Here is a 27,407-nt window from a genome sequence, read left to right as displayed (position 1 = left end):
AGATGCATGTCAGATAAAGATGACTGCCACCTAAGAATTACACTGAATAAGTAGCAATTATGAGCATGGCACCAAACACAAAGATACAGTGGAGTAGATTACATTAACACCTTTAGACATTAAAATTAGTAGTCTGTCATACTGCTCAAGTGCATGCCAACTATTCCACTCTTTGTTGCTTTTTTCTCTTATGTTTTGTTTATGCAATACAAGTCAGGCGTTAAAGACTCTGGAATCATCCCTTAATTAGATATTAATTCCTTTTAATCAATGCGAGATAGTTATTGCTTTTATACAGTTTTAAAGGGTCTTTGCAGAAGACCAAAATTATGAATTATAGACTGTGAAATCTTTGACTCATGAATGATAATTTGTTATTGCTGAGTGTTGACAGAATGATTTATTTATTTTTTTAAGGGGGGGGTAAAAATGAGAGGGTAACTTTGTTCAGTCATTTCACCTTAAAAAAGTTGTAATGGTCTTACACTTTATCTTTCATTTGATGTTTTGTTCTTTCTAACTTTTCTTTCTTTTTCGAGTTATTCCTCGTTGAGCACAAAATGGGACTTGAATCCTAATGCTGCACAGCTAGCTGTTGTCTCTGCTCTGAGATTGTTTACAGTTATTCACCCCAGGTTGTCTTCAGATTTTTCATAGCAAGCTTTTTCCTAACCTTAAAACATATTGTGCGCAACTCTTTCCTGTGTTTTGTTAATGCATTGGTTCTTGTGTGTTTTATCAAAGAGAATGCATAAGGCAGAGAGCTGACAGCTATTGGGAGCCTTGGGAATGTTTGTAGTTCTTTGTGTGGTTCAGAAGTGCATAACTGCATGTCTACATCCAGGATGTGTATAAAGTCAGAAATGAATATTTATAATCATCCCCATCTGCTTGGCACATATTTATGATCAGTATTGTTTGGTTTGAAGACAGCGCAGTGGTAACAGTGCATGTTGTGTTGACCAACTGGCCAGTTCATATTTATGCATATTTATGAAAATATTAGAAGGGGCTCAATACAAAGTTCTTAAGACTTATGTTGTATCCACAGTCTTGCCTCCTCATCATTTTGTTATCAAAACCACAGCAGTCTTACTGCAGGCTCAGGTGAACAATCCTGTGCATTGGTAGACACGTCGGTGTTTATGTTCTCCTACATAATTCTGTAATCATGGCGCTATTACCCCACACATACACTCAGTTTAGTGCCATTATTATCTCCCAAGGTCACAGCTAACGAGGGCTGACACACCATGCCTGGCCTGAGCTGATTGGCTCACAATTTTAAACTGGCTCAATCTAGGCCTACTCAGCAATTCAGGAGGTAATGCAGCGCCGTGTACAGGTTTATGAGAGAAATATATTAGCTCCTACACTGCAGGATTGTCTTGCTGTGATGCCAGAGATTGCCACAGAAGTGTAAGATATGGATTTCTGCCTTGGCAAATGTTTTATTACATGTGGTGGTGACATTTTTTGTTCTGACTGAGAACTCAAACTCACTTACCAAGATTATGTTATCGGTTGGTAATGTTTGAAAAAAAATTATATTGACCCCTGCGTTTAACATTCACCTGAATAAGCTGCAGAAACAAGCAATCTCTCTGTGGGCATGTGTTTTATTATTATTTCTGTGATTTAATATGTGATACAGAAAGAATTTAGCAGCTGGATATTGGACACCTGATTCTGAATGTGCAGCTAGTCCTTGAGTCACTCCCCCACCTTGCACATTCTCTCCTGCTCTGAGTTAATTAAAAATTATACGACATGTTAGCATTAAATCATTATGAAGTAGGCCTACTGAAGTAATCATTTCACGGGGTAATTTAGCAGATTAAACATTTCTTTCATTGTCAAGCAGTGACCTTGATATCATAAATGTCACACTCGCCTTTCATGAATGATGCTGCAACTGTCAGGGCCTTAGAACAGATTTAAATTTAAATCAGCTATTACTGTACTCAAATCCACCTTTTTCATTTCACATACAGATGAATCTAGAAAGCCCAAAGGTTTAGTCTGCATGCCATATGCTGGATGAAGTGCCTACCGGAGTGAACACAGGGATGAATCTTGTTTCGTGGTCTTACTTTTTGCACACAGCTTGGAATGCCAGATAACCTCCAAATCTCACTCAGCTTAATATCTTATGTCATGTCTATAAACCCCTGATAATGACAATATGCACAGAATCAAATCTGGGGCTTGTTATCGTTAAGGTGTTAGAACCTCACAGGAGAGCAAAGAGCATGAGAAGGAGAACATGTATCATTTTAAGATATCTTGTAGAATTGCAGAAGCCAGTTGCAGTCTTTTTACCGTTTACCAATGGCCGTTTTATTTTTGAGCAATTACAAGGGCACTACAGTTTTTCCCATTCAGTGATGTAGTGAAGAGGCTCTATTATGAAACTGGAGAGACATAATTTGAGATAAATATACACATTAGATCACTTTGACTTAATCAAGGCCTTTATGACTCCCAATTCCTAATGAGTGGGATTACTGACTCTCCACCTGAGCCCTGTCCTGCAAGAGTCCTTGGCTTTTCCAGAAGGAGGCTGAGTCATAAGGAAATGTGTTTGGCATAGAGTTCCATCAGGCATAACGATGATGACCTACATGATGGTCTCTTATTCAAGCATGATTAAGATCCACACTAAATACTAACCATGCTTCTCTGGGTTATTTTGTCCTTGTATTACATTATTAATAAAGAGATGTTATATGAAAACATATCATAACCTGGCCCAGTGTTTCTGGGTTTTTTTCTTCTCCCAAGAAGATGAGGACATTTCCTGACTGACAGAATTGTTTAGTTACATTATTTATTGCCATAGAATATGAATCCTCATTCCCATTAAATGATGCAGTACATTTTTGCTCTAAAAACATGTGATGTATTTGGTGCAGAGAAAATGATTTTCCAGTTTTAGTAACTAATTAATGCTTTATCAATATTCATGATGAACTCCACATTTAGAAAACTGTAATTAGCTGTATTATCCTCTGGCCATTTGTGAAAAAAGTTATCCATATAGTTCAAATTAAACCACAGCAACAACTCTGACCAAAAGGTATACTCTACAGTCACATGTTGCCAGACATGGAAATCAGATATCACTGTGTGACAGGACTACTTCAAACCAGCACTTAATCTGCATGGGAGATAGAAAGAGCTGCATGGATGGTGTCGTAATTCACGGGAGCCACCTGGTGATTCCCTCAGTCAACATCCTGTTTCCTCTCAGCCAGCTGCTCCCTGTACGCCCAATCAATCTGTAGTGCCAGTGCTCCTGTACCAATTCGCCATGACCTTGAGTGGCATGTGCCCTCTCTTTCGTTTTGGGATGTCAGCGGGCTTTGGGCCTCTCCTCATTCCTCCTCATTTAGAGATGCACCTGTGCTCAGACCAAGATAGCACCACTTTGCAATACAGCTCTGGGATTTGACTGCATTTAACAAAAATCTCATATACACAAACTAGAAGGCAGACCGTGCCAGCATACTTTTTTCCCCTTCTGCCTCTTTACTTGAGAAAAGATTAAAAAGACACAACTACATGTTTTGGCGATATCCCCAGTTTTTGGTTACTGCTCCTGTACCTTTTTTTGTAGTGGAAGGCTACATGTAGAGATCAAAACACATAATTGTGTTCAAGTAAGCATGAGGCATCATATTCATAATAATAATTATCATTATTTTGCAGCTGGATAAGCAAATGATCACATTACCTTACAAAACAGCCAGGAAGTACCGTTTCTGTCTACTGCTGCTTCTTGTTTTTTTTTGTTTGTTTGTTTGTTTTTAGTTTCTGTATAGAAGAGGTGGGGGATATGTTGTTCTGCTTGGTTGGCCATAGACATATTGTCTGGGTCAGGCCAGGGTGGCAGAGCGGTTCCATTCATGGCCCCAGTGTGACAGAGCTGTCTCTACATGAAGGTGACCCTCTCCCTGGTTCCTCTGCTCGGCTCAGCTTGCTTGTCAGGTCCTACAGGCGACATGGTCTATTAAGAACCTTCATGATGAGCACTGCCTCATGCACTCACATAGTAGACCCCTACTCCTTCATATTTCTCTGTTTATGTTTTACATGATAAATATATGAGAATTTGAGTATATGTTTTGACTGTACCACCATCCTTGCACAAAGCAGTCTAACTTGTATCCAGCTAGTGACTGAGGGGAGATTTTAAATAGGCCTGGGCACTTGATAAAATAAATCTCCTTTGGGATTTAAAGGTGTATACTTTGAACAGGCAATCCTTCAGAAGACTTTTAAACTCAATAAATCCACTAACGCCCCAATGTTTCAAAACACTGCTTTTACAGCCTCATATTTTATTTCGGCATCCTGCACTGTGGTGTGAAAGTGACAGGACTGCTTGAAGATGGCAACAAGCCTTGGGGAGCACTGTTACCATCACTTTCACATCTGCTGATCCCTATATCCCTGTACCTGCTATGAATAGCAGAAGTTTGGTACGTGACGAGGCAGGCATATTATGTACTCTCCCCTTGAAGTTGACAAGAAGAGACCATGGGGTTCAGATGGCAGCTGCTGGCCTTGGAGTGTCTACACCTTCAGATGAGTAAAATTACAGGGACAATAGATAGTACAACGAGGATGCCCTGGAAGACCTAAGTCTTCCAGGGCATCCTCGTTGTACTTCATCCCATCGTAATCACCTTCACGTATTGTTTACATTCAGTGACCACTGGGAGGATGACGTATTCTTTTAGGTGTTTCTATAGTCTCTTCTTATAAAATTTTAAGCCACTTAAACAGCTTGTGAACCAGTTTAAGAAACCTGTAAAAGCTCTTATCACGGTTTTGCAAAACCTATACTCTCCTAAAAATGTGGATACTGTGACACATATCCAACACCTTATCCAGGTTTCTGAATTAGGATTAGTCTGGTCCATGCTTGCAGGCGCATCAACAACTCAAGTTACATTGCAGTGAGCCAATAAAACTAAAAATATGCAAGGAAATGATATAATGACCACCAACATGAAATAAAAGGAAAGTCTGACCTCATCAATGCAGATCATAAACTGATTTCGTAGTTGATCTTGTTTTCCACTGTCAGTGATCATATGGAGAAGCTTAATGCAGCTGAGTTCAGACAGCAAGAAGCTAAACTGGTTTCTAAACTGTTGCAGTAGCTTGGGCTTTTTAGAAATCAGTGGTTGGATACCGTCATGATCATGGATACAGAGGTAAGAATATCCATGTTTGTCATGTTTCATGTAATTGCTATATCCAGAATAAAATCAAAGCCAGAATAACACTTAAAACTGGCATGCTAATGTGCATGTAAACATTCAGTACTCACTGTGGAACTCATATGATATCAGCTGTTAAGTTTCACATCACAAGTATATCCAACACCTATAACTGAAGTTGACATGTGCCATATGTAAAATTAAACACTGGCCAACCAGCCACTTCAATCATATTTACTGATATGTTTGATAATTGACTTTGAAGTTTCTGAGGAGCAGTGTTGTTTAGACTTTTGTTTAGTATTTGTTCTTTTAAAATTCCTTGTCACCTTACATAAAGTTTGTGTGTATTACTGAATTAATATTCAGACTGTAATAATCATGATTTCTGAGACAGCTGTGCTTTTATGTAGGTGCATATGCTTCCAGACAAGCAAGGCTAGAAGATCAAAGCAAGGTGCACAAAACTGAAATGTGCATTCATATTGTCACCTTTCAAGAGCCTTTTCATATGGAGACAAAGAGATACAAGGCTCTTTGTTTTTGCCGTAGGTGTGAATATCATTAGCTCTACCATGAGTGCAATAAATGCGAGTAGGTGCAGTAGCCTTTGCCCATGAGACAATAAAACTCATATGGAAATGAGCCGACAGCATGACTAATAGCTTGTAGTTTGAACCACGCGACCATCTCAGCAAAATGCCTGTTCTCTTTTAAGCGAGACATTATACAGTTATCAATGAGCCAGCTTCTCCTTTGATCTCTCTTTTAAGAGTTAAGGATTTTACGCTAAAAAAAAAAAAAAAAAAAACACTTTAGAGAAGCCACTGGTTTGCACACTGTCTACCGTTATGCCCAAAATGAGGATAAAACGAATACAAAGGAACTGTCACTCCTCGCGCCCCCCCCATTCCTAATCCTTCCACTCCTGAGTCTGTGCCTGCCACACCATCATCAGAGCTCAGATCAAAGTGTGAGAGAATGGCCCACAGGTCTGCACAGAGGGAGAGCTAACCTCCTCAGAGCTTACTATGTCCTTGGACCAAAGTCCTTTTTAAGGGCTAGACATATTCATTGAAAACTGATTCTCCGCAGTGTACCTAAATTGAGCTCTACTTTGGACCAGTGATCTTGCTTTGTGGACATTCCCTGAGGCAGGCATCTTATCTAAAGTGTCAGATGGATAATGACAATTTAGTCATCTCGTCTGAAAGTCTTTATGTTTATACAGCTAGAGTATACTGAGGATGGAAACGTGTTATTGTTGTACATTAGATACATTTGTATTCATGCCCATGGTATTGCAAGCTTAAATCCTTATTACTTAAAGCACAGCAGGCCAGTATATACTGTAAATTGAAAAATAGTGTTTTCTCACACTAATGCGACACAGGCCTTGACCTCTTATCCCGCCTCTGTTAATTAGTGTTGGTTGCTCTTACCTCTGGGCAAGCTCAGATTTATGGCTTTATGTCGTGGGGAGCTTTAAAGTGAAAATGTGCGGCTGGAGTCTAGTCTGCCCACCGACTACATGGACAAACAGGCTTTCATACTCTGAATTAAAGCTTTGGTATATGTGTAGAGTCCTAAATTGCATATATTTATGTTGTGTGATACTGAAACCTACCTGCAGTATAAAGAAAGCAAGTACCTCTCAAATAAGCTAATGAATCACTATGGGCTGGTATTTTAGTATACCTGGTATTGTAGACCTCATATATTATAATACTGTAGAATCTATAGAATTACTCATTCAAAATTTAAAGAGATATTTGGGCATTCCACAAGAAGGTCAATTTTATCCCTGCATGTTCAGTAGAGAGATAGGTTGTCATGTTTTCACCCATGCATAAATACTGGCAGCAGAGAGAAATAGTTAGCCTCCAACAACAAAAAGCCTTCCAGTTATCCTTGGTTATCTGTCTGTCTACAGTAGCTGCACTATTTTGTCATTCTCATTCATCTCACCCCAGTCTGCATTGGCTCATAAACATGCTGCAGCCTGCCTTTTATTCCCCCACAACTCTGCGTCACAGGAGTGCACATGTACCACTGGAGTTGTGCAAATGAGATGAGCTATCAGTGTTGTGGAACTGAGTGCAATGAAGGCAATCACAGAGCACCCTGAGCTTCCGTTAACAAAGAGTTCATTAAGTCCATTAAAATCCCAGCTGACAATAACATCCCAAGCTTCAAGTCTAGGAGTAATTATTCCTGAAGCACAAGGCCGATGAAGAAATCAGAAGAAACAGACTTACCCAGTGGTGTACTGTATATTTTGCCTTACAGTATACAGGAAAAAGACAAACATTCACTCTTCTAATTGGAAAATGTGTTCCTATGATTCATTAATAATTATGTACTTACCATGCTTCCAAAGGGTCACTGCTACAGCAGTACAGAGAACTCGATTCGATTTGCAGTTAATGAGGTTGGGTCTCTTAACGAATGTTAGTTTTTATTTTATATATGGTGCTTTGGGAGATGTGGTTATGGCCTATTTCATCATCCATTATGATTCTGTGCAGATCTCCAATCTGCATTCATTTGGGTAATATATAACTTGGCCTTTCCATTTTATACAATTAGACACTAAAGAAAAAACTTAAAAAAAACAACAACAAAAAACCATACCATCTTTTCATTGGCTGTGATGTTGAATTAAAAACTTTGTGTAATTCCTAAAGATCATTTTCTTATAATCTGCAGGGAAAATGTTGCCTTCTTTTATATCTTTTTATCTTTTTGCCATCTGTTGTGTTGACAAAATATGACTTTGTCACTGTACAATTGTCACCTTCTGTCACCTTCCAAAGACTGCATACAGGGAATGGCCTAGAAGCTACAAGAAGTTAATATCTTAGCGACTTGTGTATATCCTTTATTCTTGGTGACCACTGGGTTCTGTCTAGAGAGATGTAAATACTGTACATGTAAATACTGCACATTTTCACGTTTTTAATTTTATTATTTTTATAAGGTTTCTATTTTACAATATTTAATTTTACTCTTTCTATTTCACTTACCTATTTTTTGGTAGCAGGGACAAAAAGAATTTCACTGCACATTGTACCGTGTATGATTGTGTGTATCTTGTATCTTGTCGGTCATATTCTAGTCTGCTGACCACATGCTACAGTTACACCCTTTCTCTGTTTTACTGTGTTACTGTGGCTCCCCTATAACCCTAACACTAATTCTATAACTATAACTGAACAACAGCTCTAAGTCCACTACATGTAGAGCTAAAATATTGGCACATCCCCAATGACACAGTAACTCACCAATAAATCTGTAATTCTATAAATAATGTAGAGCAATGGTTAGTAGATCAGTCCAAACCACTTTGGCTAATTTGGGGATGTTAGCAAAGCTTTTGTGACTGAATAGAGTCAGTGTGAAAGCCAGACCTTTATTTATTTTTAGGTTATCCATTGACAGTCATTAGAATGCAATATGCATTGGGGTGGATTTTTATCTCACATTGGTCCCGCCACAAAGATGCGGCCATGCAGCAAGTCACTTCTCTTCATATGTATGCTGTTCTGTCACCTAAAAATTCAGAGCTGGGTTTTGACTTTGAAGCCCCTTTGATATGGTGCTTTTGAAATGTTGAAGGACGCCTTGAAAGGAAAAAAAAATGTTTAATTAGTAGCCTTATGATGGAAGTGTACCATAGGCTGGCTTTCGCATTGCAAGACCAGAAACCGCTTTGTTCTCTTCTCTGATTAAATGTGCTGTTGAAGTTGATTTATGAATGGAAATTAAAGAAATGTCTCATGAAAAATGCCCCCTAATTATTATTTTACTATTCATTTAGATCAACCACTTGGGATTCATCTGCTCTTGTGGTACAAATCATGAGCTACAGTATATTTTAGGATTACTGATAATTCTAACCTCCCAGTCCCATATGCTACTAATCTCCACTGAGACACTTTGACATGGGGTATGGATATTTGAGGATCTACATGTGACCTGGTTTTACCTTCCATAGAGGCTTCCATATGGCTTGCCTCATCCCTTCTGCGTTTTATTTTCAGCATCTCAGAGGTTTGCTCACTTAGAGATACCTTATGAAACAGCAGTTTGATAGATTCAGACTAAATCCTCCTATTCCCTGCTTTGATCATTTTCTTTATGCCCACCTGTAGTTTAGACCTCCAAAATGCAAATGACTTCTAATGCTACACACTATGCACATCATGATCTACATTTCTTAAGCACTCATTGGAATAATCATAGGCTTTAGAGGCCCCGAGGCATATTGAATGGTGTCTTACACTGTGCTGCAGTGTTGAGGTTCAAATATCAAACATTTTGCCCACAATTGCAGAGGCACAGAGGCATTTTTCCCTCATTTACTGCTTTCTTTGCTTCCACTTCAAGATTCAGTAAAAATGCCTCCTACAGTTTATAATGTCATGGCTCTTGTGATAAATACAATAAAAAAAAATTCATTGCACTGCTATAAGCATCATGTCATGTGAGGATTTTAATCAAAGTAAAGTTCAAGGCTTTAAAGTAAGCGGATGTAAGATTCCATAAATTGCGGAATAAAAGGCGATCAAATAGCTGAGGCTGTGCTCATTTGGAACAAATAAAGTCTAATTACCAATAAATGAAAAAAGAAGAAATTACCTCACGTGGTAACTTCAGGGTAATATATCATTTTGCAGTATTATTTTCACCAGTGCAACAACGTAGCCATTCCATACTCTCCATTTTTTTCAAATTGTTAGCAGAAATATTGATCAATAGATGTAATGCTGATTTTCTATTTTCAGCAAATTACCACAGCAAGCAGAAGACTTCCTATGAAAAGATGATATAGCATATAGATCCGGGCAAATTTTACATGAAGATCCATTTCTAACAACGACCTGTCTCATGTCGCAAGTCATGGTTCTCCTCAGTTGTGGTAAATAAAGGCCCTGGGTACTATAATTTGATTTTGCTGTATTACACAATGATTCCTCCTCAGACAGCGAAGCCACAGGTCTATTACCCCAACTGTCAGTCTGAGTCTCTCCACTACACAGTGTTTCAGATCAGCCCGCAGACAAGTCTTGATTTCACCCAGCACAAGCATACTAATCTAATCAATAAGTTAAAAAAAATGAAAAATAAAAAACATAGAATATCTGAGAAGAAGTATGCCTGCAGCTGTACAGAGCAGTAAAGCAGTGGAATAGTGGGAATACATTTTGCTATCAAGTTTACCTGACATGTGCCTTGCCTACTCATTTGAATTCTGTCAATCATGTGTGGGTCAAATAGAGGTCAGCCAGTTTGTCTCACCAATGTGAATTCCTTTCTTTTGTCTTTGCCTCTCTTGGTCAGTGAAATAATTTCAGCTGATACTGAGCAGGAGTCCTCATACATAAATATGAGCAGACGTCTGGTTGCATGTGCCCTCAGTTCAGAGTACTATCATTTTTACGCCTTTCTGAATGCTCCCTTTTTAACACTGAGGGAATCAGCCTCTTGAGCAGACCTCTGTGGGAAATTACAGAGATATGAATAATTAAAGAGAACAATTTCCTACTAGAACTGGACACTATTTGTAGATTCAGTGTTCTGGTTTGCACTATGTATATGTTAAAGTTTTGCAGGTACTTTACAGTTTTGTGTTGAAAGCAATTGTAAGCCCACAGTGACGTCCATTATCCGTTTGTTGGCTGGCATTTCGAAGCCTCATGTTCGGCATTACCAGCTTCGACATCTTGGTTTTTTGACCATATTTGAACGAGAGGGTGGAGCTGTGGAGAACAGTGGTTGCATCAGATTGAGAACTCAAGGACACACCTGGTAGCAACTTGACAATCACAAGGTAGCCGTACCCTTCGGCATAGGTTGCTTTCTCAGCTATTTCACTCTATATGGATTCACTGTAATTTTCACAGTGAAAATCATGCCATATTGAAGAAGACTTGAAACTAGACCATAAACCCACCAGGAAACGCTTAATTGAGCTAATAATCAAGTGAAGAACAGCATCATTTTTTCATATATTTACTAGGGCTGTGTAATTTAACTTGTTATTATCAGATATACCGTGCGTTAATGTGATAATTAATTAACGGCGGCAATTATTTTATCGGCCAGTTGTTTTTATTAGAATAATTACTTTTAAAGTCCGTTGCTCACTAGCTATCTAACCGTTGCTCACTAAAAACACTGCGTTGATGCAAGATAAAATAAAAAAAATAAATAATTGTCGGTGTTAATTAATTATCACATTTCATAACGTTTAATAGCGATAAAAATGGATTGATTGGCCCAGTCCTAATGTGTTAGGAAGAATGCAGTGTTAATGCAATTCCTCACCGGCTTCTCAGACCATGAAACACTGTCCATTTTTAGACAAGCAGTGCTTTAAAGTAGCTTTCTAGTTCCCAATGTAATGATCATGTTGTATTAAAACAGGCTTCTCAGTGTGCGCTACCTGTGCACCGTAGCTTTGGGCTTCAGGGTGAAATGTGCTTGATCAACCATGCAGCTGGTCATGGATCAGTGAATCATCCAGCCATCACTTCTGTATCTGCTTGTATTTGCTCCACTGCTCTGCCCTATCCACAGGCTAGAGCATTTAGGCATTTTTGCCCATTCATTTCTCCTCTGTCATGTGTTTGACTGACAGACATACTGCAGCCAGTCTTTGTTCTCCTGTAACATGCATTGCATGTGCAGACATGTGCTGTGGAACTGAGTGTGATGAACGCAATCAAAGAACACCCTGAGGTTCATTGTGGCTTGGTACTGAATCTATCTTTGATCCAACCCTGTCTGCCCTTGTGGACTCTCAAAATTAAATTTCTGATAAGTCAGTGAGGACTCAGGATTGTCCCACTGTAGTGTGTTTAAGAAGTCTCATGAACTTTTTGAACAATTTGTGCCTAAATTTTTCATGTCTCGGTGCTGTTTGACCAGCTGTGGCTCAGGAGGACCACAGATCAGAGTGTGGGTGATTCGATCCCCAGCTCGTCCTGTGTACATGTCAACAGTCAGACGAGCCTCCTTACATGAAAGCTCACTGCCATCAGTGTGGCACTGTGTGAGGAAAAGAAACTGCAAAGTGTTCTGGATGAAAATGCTATATGAATGCAGCCATTTACCAAAATAACCTGTCAGTTTGTGATACTAAACTGTAACCAGCAAAACAAATGAACAATAAATAAATAAAAAACTACACACTGCTGTACTCTACTACACATCTGACTTTTTTTTTATTAAAATGTTTCTTACTATTCATCAAATTGTGTGCAGTGCTAATATATAGTAACGTTTGTTAACACGCACACAGAACTCGGATAATTATTATTTCAGTAGCATGGCTTTTAAATGATTCATATTAATCTTAGAATAATCCATTAACCCAGTACCTGTAATTATAAAAGACCAGGTCAAGATCGCTGCCATATTTCAATGTTAAATATTTCACTGTGAAGTGGGAAGATCTTATTACTTTCACTGTTCATTTTCATTGCTGCAGCAGATTCAAACTTGCACTGCACAGTAGATTCATGTTGATGTCAACAAAACCATTGTGGTAAGCACTATTTACAGTTTCTGTAGTCTGTTTTGTCATTTCTTTCCTCTATATCAGACATTACCTGCTGCTTCTTAGGGAAAGGATTTACGCGGTGGTGGCATATTTTCATACTTTATTGCTGGCAGAACCCTGGAGGAGGACAGCAATGTTCTGTTCTGGTTTATTCATAACAACACGAATTCTCCATCAAAGATAGCAAACAGCTGATCAGTAATAAGATGTTTTCCAGAGTATCATGGCAAGTAACTTAGTCCCTGCATGTAAACACAGCCGGTGATGCTGAGTTCTTAATGGACACTCAGATATTATTGTACTAATAGTTACACTTGATCACATCAGATATAAAAATGAATGGTGGGACTCGGGCCATTAGGTTCCAGATTTCTCACCCTCTGCCTTTCTCCATCCTCCATTTAGCATAATGATAGTCAAACAATCAGGGCTAGCATTAGACTATGGAGTGTGGTATTATGCAGAACAAAAGGGTGTTAATGTGTCATATTTGAATATTCTGATCTGCAACCGTGACATGCTCTTCACAGCAGCAGGTAGCTGATTCAGACAGAGACCATGCATGACCGACATGCTTAAAGAATTACAGCAGTCAACAAAGAGGATTGTGTTGGATTCATGTTCTTGTACTGTAATGTAAGCCCACACTGTGGCAACATTGGTGAATAATAACATACTTGTGGTTGCATTTGCACAGGGTCTCCCCTTGCCGCTGTGATTAATAAGTCTAGCTTCCATCTGCAAACAGACTAGGAGGCTTCAAGCTACGGGGGCAGCACCCTGGGTCCAGTGCTATTTACTCAGCCAGCCGAGACGAGGTGCTCCCCACGGCAGGATCCTGCAGTCACTGTGCCCATACGTGGTTTTCTTACTTTTACCTGTGTGCTCATGGCTACTCTGAAGTGCCTGCAGCATGGGAAGGTGACAGCTGCAACAGGGCCGCTGCATTTTGCCACAGTTTGAGCCATCTTTACTGTGTCATTTCCTGCTGCTTAACAAATGACTGAGAGCTGCAGGCTGTCATGCTCTCAGTGGAATAACAGTGACTTAGTTTTATGAACACTGTCTTTGCAAAACTCTTGTCACACTTTAAAGTTAATGAATCATTGTTTTAATAATCTGTGGTTGTATGAATTTCAAAGATTAAATCTCACAATAAGTATGTGATTTATAATTGACATTACTATAACACAAAAAGCTGTACTGTCACTACAGCTACTCTGTGCTGTTCTTAATATACTGTGAGCCAAACAAGTGTGCAGAGACACTGAGAGTAAAGATGCTCCACTTTAAAGTGATATGATAGATTAGGGAGGAGCCCCAGCAACACAATAATTTCCCTGGTGACCAATTTCTGAACACTTGCTAAGCAAAGAAAATCAGCAACAAGCCAACATGTCAGGCACAGCCTCATGCCAGGGTGCAGGTGAACATGCTGACTCACTTCTAATGAGCAGCCAGAGACAGAAATAATAACCTTAACCAGGAATCATAGGTCATCACTGCTCATATGCCACTGACTGTTCTAATTAACACTGGACCTGATGCAGTGTAAGCACATGTATGCTAACAACTATGCTAACAATTAACTAGTGTCTACGACGGCCCAGTATTGATGGGAAAGAAAAGGGAAAATAGGCTATGCTTCGCAGCGCATTTGCACTTGCAATGCTTCACGTTGTGGCTGTTTCTGAAATCCACTGTGGCTGTTTGTGTTCAGGTGTAGTATTCTTGACTTATACGCTGTTCAGACAAACCTAAGGACACTGGCAATCAGCTGTTTTTTGTTGTTGTTTGTCTCTTAAAGAGCTAAATTTGTATTTGATAAAGAAGAGACTGACCGTCACCGCTCATCTGCTCTGCATGTGAATAATTGTGGTACTAAAGCAGGCACTTCTGAACAGGTGCTGATGTTTTCCACTTGCTCACCTTTATTTGAGGAAAAGTTTCATTTAAAATCTTTAAATGATTTTAACAAGCCTTATACTTAGGAGCTTGGTGGCATTTACGGATATTGATCAGCAGTAAGATTTATCACTTGTGTAATTTATTGCTTGCTTTATGGCTGATTTATGAATGAAAATGAGATGTGTCTGCCAAACTGCTCTCAAACCTTTACAGTTTTACTGGATAAATACTTTACGTTATACGTTACGCTCCTCAGCTTTTGCAGTAACTGTCCTTTAAACAAGTAAATGACGTCTGCATGTGACACAAAGGTGTCAGATCTTTACAGCATCCTGTTAAGTGATTACCCAATGCATTTTTCACACTGCAGAGATCAATACCCTTTAATGGGTCAGCCAGAGAACTAATAAAAAAGATTTTAATTGATTATGCTTATGCTAAGTCTTTGCCACAGCCTGTGATGTGTTAAGATTTAGTTGAGCACAAGTTCAAGTTGAAGAGACTGACATTGCAGCCTATCAGCTGAGAGAGGACAACGAAGTCTTCTGGCTCAGGATCAGTTTGGCAGTCAAGACTAGCCGGAGATGTTGACAGGAAATAATGCTCATCTTGTCTGAAGATGAAATTCATTTTATTTTGTCCTTATTATTTCTTGCAGAGATAAATCTCAATTCCTGTTTGTGCTTATTAGAGAGTAACTAAAAGTAAATAGATGTTCACTGGTCTAAATTTCATTGCATTTCATTTGTACAGCTGTTTTGACGTCTTTTGCTCAAATATCATCCAGATTGCACACAGTTACTATTTCTTTTTGATTCCATTGGTCTGCTTTGGATATTTGACTATGTTGGTGTATCTTCAGCCTCAATATGCCTCTGTATTTGCCATGGGCAGAACTTGGCAGAGGACTAAAAATGGCCATGCTTTTCCACGCTTCATCATTTGAGGTTTGTGTCAGACCCAGACAGTCATCTGGAAAGGTCAACGCTTTGCTAAAAGATTTAAATCACCCCACAGAAGAAAGATTCACCTTGACAGGCGGAACCTGAAAACTGGTAAATAAGAATACAAACCAGAGACTCATTCCTCTTCGCTTAAAGCAAGGACAAACGGAACATCTCATTTCAATAGGTCGTGATGCTTTAGCAGGGGGGGACAGTATTTTAGTCAATTATTTGCTTTCTCAGTATATGAATTATGTTTATTTGTTTTCTCAATTGAAAAGACTTAGATTAGAAGCCTGCTACTTGTCTGTACATTCATCGTATGAGGAGGCATTTATTTGTTGTCTTTTTCTTTCAGATCTATTAATTGTGTTTTTAGTTCTAAAATGAAGCGATCTTGGCACGGTTGCTAGCAGCAGCGTGTTTCTAAATACAACTTGACAGGGTCAGTGTGGCAAAACAACTGTTGGGTTTTGGTACTGGGAGAATTTGACATATGGGTGTTATTCTTTGATGAAAGCCTGTAGTGTTTTGTTGTTCTATATTCATCCAGTTGTGAGCTGCTAGTGGAAATGTTTTCCTCTTTTTTTTTTTATCATTTGTCATGTTGTTATATTAATGTTGCGGCCACGCCTTTTGATGAATGCAGGTACTAAAGCACGTATTCAGCTGCTTTTGAGGACAAATGGGACCTTTGAAAAAAAAATCCTTTCTCTTTACTGTTTATTAATATACTTAAAAAGATGAATGTGAAATGGGGAAGCTTACAGCAAGGCCTATGTATCATAATATATTTGCTCACAGAAGTAAAGAATAATGAAACTATTTTCAGCTATGAAGCCATACTTGAATAATATGTCTGCTGTAAAGTGCTACAAACCAAGAACTATTACAAGGTGGTTACTTTTTATAATCTTTTTGAAAAAGACATCCATAAATATAAGCAGGTTTTTGCTCTTTAGCTTATGAAAATATTTATAATATGTATTCTGATTTCCCTGTGTCTGTTTTGTTCTGTCCCTACACTTTAGTGCCTGGTGGGATGTGGGATTGATTCCTCCTATTGATCCGAATGTGGCAACAACGACTTTGTTATGTTGTTTTTGGTCTACTTATTATTTGAATCAGATGAAAAGCTGAAAAGGTTCTTGCTGTGACGTTCTTGTTATTGAGACACAGCTGGGCCACTGTTGGAAGTTTGCATCAACTTTATACAGGATTAAATCTGTCTATCAATCTGCCCAGTGCTCTAAATTCACAGAATGAAAAACATGCATCAATAGGCTGACACCAAACTTATATGTGCAGTAGCCTTAGCTCTTGGGTAAGTTCCATAAATATTTGTGAAAGAGAAGGTCTGTGTAGTTTGGGCTGTAGGCAACAGACAGGATCAATTGACCTCATTTGAATATTCATGTGCTGAAGATTATTAAGCAGCAAGCTCTACGTGTACTATGAGTCTGATCCATCGTTCCCTCAAGCAACATATGCAAACTATGACTGTTATGGGCTTTGAGTACTAATAGGCTGTTGCGATCACTGGTGCAACAGTACATGATAGTCCATCTAGTTTGTGTGTATGTGTAGTTTTCAATACAGACATTAGCATTGCAGGGATTTTGGCAAAAGGCACTGTACAGTGCTTTTCTAGGGAAAGAGCAAGTGAAGCAGTTTAGGTGAACAACAAACATGCAAAGATATACAGACGGCTATAGTTTAATGCAAATGTGTGTAATCACGTACTGTTCACTGTTTTAATCTTTCTGCTGTAGTACTTATCATCTTGTTAAATAGAAACCCTGTGTTTAGTGTGTGTTACTGAGAAATGAAATGAAGGACTGACAGAACAGCTAAATAGATTTTAACGTCTTGCATGGAAGAGATTTTCTTATTGATCTCATTGTGCACTAACGCAATGAAATCGATAAAAACCTCTGTTGTTTTGTCCCATTTACTCAGTCTACTTTTTTAAATTTGTCTTTCTCTTGTCTTCTTCTACACAGGCCTTCCCATGTATATCCACTGGCATCTATGGTAAGCTTAATCTCTTTTATTTTGCTAGACTTTAACCTTATATTATTATTTTTGCTTTACATGCATGTTTTATTCCAACAATCTGCAACATTGTATACCTCTTATTACATAATACCATTAATGCTGTATTACGATATAAGGCTTTGTCTTTGAAGAAGAACATAGCTGAAACTTACCAACAAGCTCACCTTAAACCATGTTGCACAAAGACACAACCTGCTATAAGGTGAATGAAATGTAGACCCTGAACAATGCCTGCGCTCCCTCATGGGGTCTGATATGCAGCAAGGCATCTGTGGCAAGCAATGAGTGCGCTCATTAGACTTAAAAAAAAGTCCCGCTGAAAATATGCCACATGTGCTGATGTGAAAAGGCTTTGAAATTATGATGGCAAGAGATGCTAGATGCAGGGAAACTACCAGAGTTTATATGAATATATGTATATACAGCATATGTACAAGTACATTCCCTCAGCTGAGGATGAATTATTATTTTCTCATCATTCTAGCATACTGTGTGCACCATGTGCCATCCACTGAATTTACACAAAGCCTCTAATAATCCCTGAGCGTGCTAAATATGTAAAGATTAATTAACATGCTAATTTTCATTTGTTGTCATCAACAGTAACAGTAATTGAGCAATTGGTTCTATGAAAGCGCTCACAAATCTAGTAAATCTTATAAAAAAGTTCAAATTACCAAGATGCAGATTTTGTATACCATAGTGCTTTGGCCATTGTTTGAGTAAAGAAAAAAAAAAAAAGGCCAATATGAGCCAGCAAGTGTTACTCGTGATCAGGGATCTGTGATTGCTTCAGCAGTCATCCCGTGAGAGTCTTTAGGTGCTCTGATCATTCTTTATGGTCATATAACAACCAAGGAAATTAAAACCAATTTACAAGACCAGGTGCTCCTGATGTTGCAAACACTGATCCCTAAAGATGTGCACATATGTATGTACATGAATAGTAATGCCACTAAGCCCAATTTAAAGCAAATTCACAAGGGTTCCTTCGACATGAAAGTGAACCTGTAACCTGTCCGTGGACTCTCTAGTTACCAAAACTCAACAGTAATCCTTTCTGAAAGAATAATGTAATCTACATCTAAAAATGTGTCCGGACAGAAAATCTGACTAAACTTATTCTGCTCAGATGCCTGGCAATGCTTACATGGCAAAGCTGTATATGTTTCTTTGTTTTATTTTGAGCTATATTTTCTGTGCTATAGATACATCTTCAGATATGACATTTTGCCGTTCATTGTGATTGTGTTGAAGATTTGTTCTAAACAAAGCTGGCAACCTTTTAAAATACCCAGGGGTTAATTTACTAAAGCTACTGCAAATCACTGTCATGGCTGCAAATTTTGGCATCACTGCATGTTTTCATTTAGCATGGTACTTTCTGTCACTGATGGTGTAAATGAGCACACCACAGTTCAGTTACTTGAATGCACTGCCACTAATTAAGACCTGATGCTGGGCTATTTAACTGTATATGCAGACATTTGCAGCTAAATTGCAAAATGCAAGTGAAGCGTTACCCATTGCTGATTTTCTTTGGATTTTTTACTAATATCACACATGCCAAAAAAATACCATGCTGAAGGATGTGTCTCGCTTGGTGGGGAAAAATTTTAAGTGTTCTACCGCTTAACATGATATATTTGGTTTACGAAACCAATGGCACATGTAAAAAAATAAATAAATAAATAAAAAGAAACTGGTTGTGGTTGCTGAGGTGGAGCCAGTTCAATCATTGGCTTCTCCTGTTCATGTGTCAAGCGAGACAGTAAACCCCACAGTCAAAGTGGATTTGAATGGGTGACTCACTTGTTATGTGTTTTGGCCAGAAAGTGCTATATAAATGCTGTCAGTATAACAAAATGTCATCCATTTACATTGGACTAACAGTTCAAAAGGAAGCTCAGGAGCCCCTAAGCCTCAAACTCGTGCTATATGTTAGAATAGACATGTCTGGTGTTAATTAAAAAAAAACCAAACAAACAAAACAAAACAAAACATAATGTTAGTTGCCTGTCATTTGTAACTGTGTGTACAGAAGTTTAAAAAGTGCAATTATTTATCAGCCATCAAACATCAAACAACTGCCTTTGCACATCTGTAAATTATCTTTTTTTCCTTGAAAAAGTCAAGCAAACAGTGTGACACAGTTTGCATCTAAAGCCTTCACGCTTCCTTCATTATCAGCCTGTATTTTGACTAGCTGGCAGCTGTTACCAAGTCTCACACTGAAATATGAAACATCCAAACACTTACTGAAAATTACTGATTACAGACAAACTTGTGCTGTGCTCCTTAAACCCGCCGTCAACACACAGCAGCAGAGTAACCGCCCTTAAATCAGTAGGCTTTTTTTTCCTTTCTCCACCAATTTCTCTGCAAAAAGCATTGACCACAGTATTAAAGTCGTGGGTCTGATATTATTGCGCACTCACTGGATTGAAAACAAAATATGAATTGCTAATTATGGTGCAGTTGCTGGGAGTTTATGAAGCTGTTCATTTCTTTGACAGCAATTTAAAGTCATACAGCTGCAGGTCTGTATGTAAATGCCCAGTTGGCAGTTAAATGTCCATGCATGTGAATAACTACGACATAGACAAGTGGTCAAGCATCCTAATGCACAGCATAGCCTATACTTATTACTGAAGCCCAGTGTGTGTGCTAAAGAGAGCCTTCGCGCTTAAAAAATGCTAGATGTTTGTAATTACACTCTGTGCTGGATAGAACTCTTCCTTCTTGAGATATTGAACATTTTCTACCCATCGCTTCTGCAATTTGCACAGATTACAGCACAACAACTTCTCATCATTTCCTCTCACCATCTCTCTCTGCAGTATTTTCTGTTTTCTGCCACCCGTCTCAATATGGCTATTACTAAAGTGTTAATGATAAGAACGGCTAAAGTTGTCAGTTCTCTCTCACTCTTTTTCTCTCTCATTCTCACTTTGCCTCCTTTTTTTGCTGTACATTTTATAGTCAATGGTGATAGGTTCAGCAGTCATTTCTGTGAGCCTTGTTTCCTTTTCTCATATATTCCTATGTTGCATGAGGTGCTCCTACAGAACATTTTGCTTCCGAATGTGCATTTTGTTGCATTCGCACTTTTTTTTTTCTTTCAGCACAAAACTTTGGTGTGGGTCCTAATTAATTATGTGAACATGTTAATAGTTCCTGACTCATTAGTGTCTGACTTGGGAAAATCCTCAGTAAATTAAGTCAAACAGCTGAATGAAATTCCATTGAATAAAATTCCAATTGATTGCCCTTAAAATATAAAGTATATTTGAGGGTTTTTTTTTTTTTTTTTTTTTTGTGAGTTTTTAATACTTTTAGTTTTTGAATAAAAGAAAAAAATAGAATAAATACAGGTCTAATTTCAAAATGGATATGTGACATTTTGGAGTAAAACAGCTCTATTGTAGTGACACAAAGACAGGCCGGACGTATGCAGGAGGGAGAGGGTGACTGGTCACTGCATTACGCTGCTGTATGGGGTTGCTGCTTACTGCTCCTCACTGCGGTGCCATGTGCTGCACAGCCAGGAGGAGCCTGTCATCGCACTCCACCAGCAGACCCTCACATCAAAGGCCGTGGAGGGTGGGAATTAAACAGCCTATTCAATAAATAAACAGCTTAGCTCTCCCCATAAATGCATCTCTATAGAACAATACAGCTGATTAAGACTGAAGATCTTCACACAGCAGAGGGCAAATAGAGGAGGGACTGTCAAAGGAAATACAGTATAATACAGTGCTGTGATGTGATTCTCTAAGACCCCTCCCTGTGCCCCCTGAGTACTGCCATGTTCTGAAAGAGGCTGTGCTGTCTTGTCAGGCGTTTTGACATTTTCTGTACATTTTAGGTAACCTTTAAGGTCAACTTCCATTTCGGCAATGTAAACAAAAGCTTTTTAGTATGAAAAGCACATCTTTCCCATCTCTCTCTTTCTCTCTCTCTTGTCTTTATCTGTGTGTGTCTCTGTAGAATACACATAGATACAGCCACAGCTTTATATATGTGCACGTGGTCATGCATCCAGGTTCTTAACATATGCACATGTGCTTGACCCATTTTCACACTACAATTGTGGTAGAAAAACAAATTCTGTGGCACTCATATTGTGACAGAGGGGAATCAGGCACATGTCATCCAAGGCTTTTGTGGTAAGAAAACACAATTTGTCAGGAAAGCTAATGCTAATTGACACTCTCTTTCACGCCTCCATATTCCAGGAGACACGGTCACCATTGACAGATGATGGCAGAACAGGGAGGTTGGGTGTAGCAGGGGTGCACCAGGGGTACCTTAGACGCTTGGAAAGAAAAATGAGGGCTCACACTGCGCTGACAGTCCAATCCCTCAGTCCGGCCCATTAGCCACAACAGAATTTCTGCACGGATAGTGTGTCGGAGGTACCACCCATAAACAAACTGGTGCCCACCGTGGGCCACGAGGTCACCCAGCATGATAGAGGTTATTAAGTGCTGCTCCTGTTTGCACATCAATCACAGCCATGCGACCTGGGTTTAAATGGATTATTCCTTCCAAGGAGGAGACACCTTTCAATGTCTCACAAGATCAGTGCCAAGAGTCCAACTACCTAGACTTACAAAGGCCATTTTCTCTTTACTATCATTTTCTCTCCTTTCTTCTCTGTGATATGTTCTCTTGAAGCCCTGTTTCACCCTCATATGACAATCTTACACATAGACCGGAAATTTGCATTCTGCCACACAGGCAGAGGTACTTCCTCAAGCAAAGCCACACTCGTAAAATTTCCATTTCAAGATGCATTGTGCAACAATTTAGCCTTGTGGAGATCACATCTTCCCTGAAAGAGCATTTTCCAACCACTTTGTAATGAGCTGTACAGTTTAGGAGGCACCTGCTAAGATCAATCTTAGCACACAGCAGAGGGCTCACTGGAACAATGCAAGAGCAAGGACATGAACATTAAGTCTACTGCTAACCTGACAGGTGTCATCGTGCAAATGCATACCCTGAGAAAACAATCAGAGGCTCTCTTCTTAAGACAAATATCTGCTTGTTTACTGCTCACCCTCAACCTTTGGCTTATCTGTCTCTGTCACTGATCTGAGAATTGTTGACAGAGGAGTTCTATCTCAGACTGGTGGCTTTGGGAGATATGTGAATGTAATCCAGCCAAGCTCTACTGGTATGTCCACGCTGCTGTTCTAGTGTACCGTCCAGATCAAAGGTGTCAAGCAGCTAAGAATTTTTTCCTCAAGCCAGCATCATGCTCTGGCTCTCTCTCATCCCTGTCTAGGATTAGGAATGTTGCAGACATTCATCGCACTTTATCTCTCAGCAGTGATGGCTTGCTGCTAGCTTGCCAGAGATGGCCTGGGTGACTCCCGTCTTCTCCTAAAACCCAGGGTTTACTACTGGGGGCTTAGCCCAGCTGGGTTGGGAATTTCAAGGTACATCGGACTTGTAAACGTGCTGCTCAACGTGCTGTATCAGTGAGTAGCAGAGTGTGCACTCAGAAGGAACAGGAGCTTTGTAGCCTATTTAACTAAGTCACGCAGTGTGCATTGTTGTCAATACTAGCCTTGCTTCACCATTTTCATGGATGATAAGCCAAATGTAAAAATACTCCCAGCCCACAGGACTATAGATTTAGTCATTTCAGAAACTTGGTTGAGCATTAAACTTCTGCGTATCATGCACTCTTCAGAATGTTTTTAAAAAAGCAAAATGTCAGGTGTTAATTTTAGCATGTAGGACAAAGCATGGCATCACCTATATGGAATGTTTCCAAGGAAGGTCATCGTCTGTTGTGCCACGGAAACTGCTCTCTTTCTTCCTCTTTCTGCCTGTCTTCCTCACATAGCACCCTCCCATCCCTCTTTGTCTCCGTCTCCTTCTTTGGGCTGCAAAGTCGGTCATGGTCACAGCCTTGCTCTGTCCCAGTGTTAGTGTAGAGAGGTGCTCCAGGCCATTTGACACCCACGCTTTGGTGTCTAGAGTCCTGGGGCGTTACCCTGTCCTCCACCCCGGGTCACCTCACCTGTCCTCTGGGCCCTGATGGGGTGACAACCCTCTCCCCCTTCTCTCTTTCCACATAAGCACATGGGACTGCTACCCTCAACTAGAGCAGCCCTCAACTGTGCAGCACATAATGATTTCCTCTTGCTTCCCAATCCACAATCAGCAAATCTACTTTGTATTATGTTGTGTTTAAGTGATTCCTCCCTGCCTGTCTGTTGTAAAAGGGTCAGCATTCTCTGGGCCCTGTTTTATTTATGAAGAATAAGTGCGCTACACAGTGGTGGCTGGTGCTGAAATTGATTGGGTGGGCTAACAAATAAATTGTAGCCATAGAATTGCAAGTTAAAGTAAAAGTAACATTCTCATTCTCTCTCTCTCAATATATATATTTGTATGATATTTATATACATATATTTATATACTTGCGCACATACACACACACACACACACACACAGACCGTTTTGACAATTTTTTTCTTCATAGAACATTGAAGAAAATGGATTATTAAGAAGATGATCCACCTCATTCATGTTAGCGCCCACCATTTTTCCTCTTCTTTTCTTCTTCTTCTTCTTCTTCTTCTTCTTACAGCGGTGTTGGGCTACATGAAATCAGCCCAAATGACAAATAAATCACGGGGCGTGAAACAACACCTGTCAATCATTTAACCGGCTCCAGCTCGCTGCTGATTGGTCAGAATCAATTGGCATGTGAGCTACATGAAGTCAGCCCAAATGGTCAGTAAATGAAGAGGGCGGAACATGATACCCGTCAGTCATTTACACCCAGACGCTCTGATGCTCTTGCGCTGCATAAAATTAGCCCATTTAGAGATATCCGGTGTTATTCTTTTAACTATTTGGTGCTATTGCCACTTTAGTTTTCACTAAAACTAAACCTTAAACGTATAACAATCTTTTATGTGTTATTTAGACAATAGCTTTCTCATCTTTATTCCATAAAGTAGGGAGGGCTTAGCCCCACTAGCCCATTTATACCAGTCGTCACTGGCGCTACATATACCCTTTTCTTTTATAAAAAATATTTTAGAGGTTTTTCTAAGCAACAACTCATCTCAACTAAATAAGATGTCAACGTATTTAAGCAAGTCGAGGCTAAATCTTTGTCAAACACTGCAAAAAACGATAAACATTGTTGCCAGGTTTGTTTGTTATTTCTTTTTCTGTGGTAGATTTTCTGTGTTTACGGTCGTTTCACACCTTTGGTGAATTCATGACTGCCAGATACCCCAGCCTCAGGCTATGTGCTGCTTCAAGGTGGACAGCTCGTCAAAATGAATGGAGTGTTGCAAAGTGCACTTGACCAACTACAGCTAAGGGAAAGCAGAATGGGACCAACAATATGATTGTTGCCTTAGATGGGGAGAAAAACTGTACTTCATATTTTTCAGGAACTCAGTCAGCATATGTTTAGCAAACCTAGGTCACATACCCTTACAAAAAAATCAGTGTGTCCTCACAACAACAAAAACAATAAAACAAAAATTATATTATTCTAAAATAACAGCAGGTATCCTTATTATATGTACAGGGAAACAAAACTGGTGTGGTCTGCAGTACACAGAATGGGAGTGTATCATAGCACAGACATGCTTTATCAGATGATACAGCTACTTCTCACTCCTTCTCACAAGAGAAAAACACCTTAGCTACACAAGTTTGTTTTGAAAAGTTCACTCTGTAAATCTAGGATATGAAAGAGTTGCCATGCTGGCAAAAGAGAAAGCAATGGCTTGCTTGTTCTTAAAGCAAAAATTGCCCCTAAGGCTGAGTGAACATTTATATTATTTTCCATACATTCCAGTTCAGTGGCCATTTTTGAACTTGAACTTTTCATTCTGACTTTCAGAGTCAAGATCAAGTTGTCTATGATATAAACTGACAGGACTGAACTGAGCCACGATGGGTATTTCTGGGCTTTAACATCAAAGGCAGTGGCTAGTTTTGCTGGTTTCTAGTTTTGTATAAAATACATAAAATCATATTTCTTAAAAGTCACCCAGGCTCATGTACATGTGTTCATAAAGGTGATTTACATGTGCCCAAGAGAGGGGCCTGAGACTCTGTCTGTTGGTTGCATCAGAGCGGGCTCTCTTTTTCTTCACATTAACAAAGGTCCTACATGCTGAAGATCTTAGGAATAAAATATGTGAATTCAGTTTAAGATTAATCTTCCCTGTGGTCGCTTTGTGCAGGCTGATATGGACTCATGAATGAATATGTACCTTTGACTTAAAAGGAAATTAAGCCAAGTCATCTATCTCATACTGTCTGGTCATGATTTTTAATTGTTGCTTAAAATTAGTCAGAAGGACAAAATGATTGGAAGAACACAAACTGAAAAAACCTGGGTTGCACTCAGGTCAGATTCAGTGATTATCTAAACTCATTCTCCATTGTCATAAGTCCAAATTTTTGTGGTCACTGAACCAATAACCACCATTGCCATCAACAACACCGGATGGGCAGTGCTATGCAAATGTTATGTAAGCGCGCTGTGCCACTCTTTGTTCACATGGCACGTGCCATCATAAGCCCCCGCCCCCCCTCCCCCATCTGGATGCTGCGCTCTGCCTGGTGATGAAGTAGAGGAGCCTTCAGCAGAAATAACACTGCACCACCTGAGTCCTCATCAGCAGCACTGCGCTGCACATATTCCATCAGTGCACCTCGCTAAGACAAATCTCCCTGAGCCGGCCATATTCCCACCATAGGGGAGAGACGAGCCAAGCAAAGCAGCACAGGGACCCTGGAGGGCCCACCATCACTGTGCCTGACGCCAGCTCTCCACCTCCTGACAGATTAGCTTTCACTGAACCCTCCACACAGCAAATGGAGCAAAAGAGAATGAGAAGGAGGTGTTGAGTGGAGAAGGTGTAGAAGCAAAACACTGAACTTTTTTCATTTTGTGTGTACTTGAGCATATAAAACAGTCAGCTCACTCAATCCTTTTCCAAGCATCATTTTTTGAACCCCTGTTACTGGATTTTGTCAACTGTACTACCACTGGGGACTGTGACCAAGAAAGATGGTGGAAGCAACTGACTGAGGCTAAATTTTATTGTATTTTCAAATAAACATACTTGGCCTAGCTGGCAGGGGCAGAGAGGAAAAGAGAAGAGAGGTGAGCAGAGGTTAAGGTAGTGAATAGTGTGAAGGAGACAAATGATGAGAGAGAGCTGCCGAGACACTCGAACTGCTGCTGTTGACCTTGGGCCGTCAACGTTGCTGTCGAGCAGGGCTCTTCTGGCAGGCTGCCCCCAGCTGCACTGACCTCTTTTTCCAGCCTTCCATCGAACGCTCTTTGTCTCATCTCGTTTACAATGTTTGTTTACATCACTCTACTTTCCTGTTATTGTGCTCACTGGTTCTATAACTCACCTCTTTTCACCTCTCTCTCTCTTTCTCCTTTTCAGCTCTGCTATGATTAATAGGTATAGCTCTCAGATCAATAGAGCATTTGTAGAAACTCTACACTTAATAGATTAAATGGACTCAATGCCTTCCACCCACTGCTGGTAACCAGAAATACCACATTGTTCTATTATTATGATTAAGACCAATTTTGTTTTTTTTCTTGAAAGGAAACAGACCTCTCTTCATCTCTCTTGAGTTGACATATGGTTCATCCCACGTTTCTTATATATTTCATGTAAGAGC

The 27,407-nt window shown here is 39.5% G+C and overlaps 1 protein-coding gene across 6 annotated transcripts in view; it reads left to right on the top strand.

The window, feature by feature from the left end:
- The window catches only part of macrod2 (mono-ADP ribosylhydrolase 2), a 393,930-nt gene that overhangs the window by 277,231 nt on the left and 89,292 nt on the right, over positions 1–27,407 (top strand). For all 6 annotated transcript variants that reach the window (XM_046402692.1, XM_046402691.1, XM_046402693.1 and 3 more), the window contains one exon: positions 17,654–17,684. In XM_046402692.1, the coding sequence (XP_046258648.1) occupies positions 17,654–17,684 (31 nt within the window). The remainder of the gene's footprint in view (positions 1–17,653; positions 17,685–27,407) is intronic.

Source organism: Scatophagus argus, chromosome 10, assembly GCF_020382885.2.
Source record: "Scatophagus argus isolate fScaArg1 chromosome 10, fScaArg1.pri, whole genome shotgun sequence".
Lineage (NCBI taxonomy): Eukaryota > Metazoa > Chordata > Actinopteri > Scatophagidae > Scatophagus > Scatophagus argus.
The sequence above is the reverse complement of the archived record's forward strand: the minus strand, read 5'-3'. Positions and strand labels throughout refer to the sequence as shown.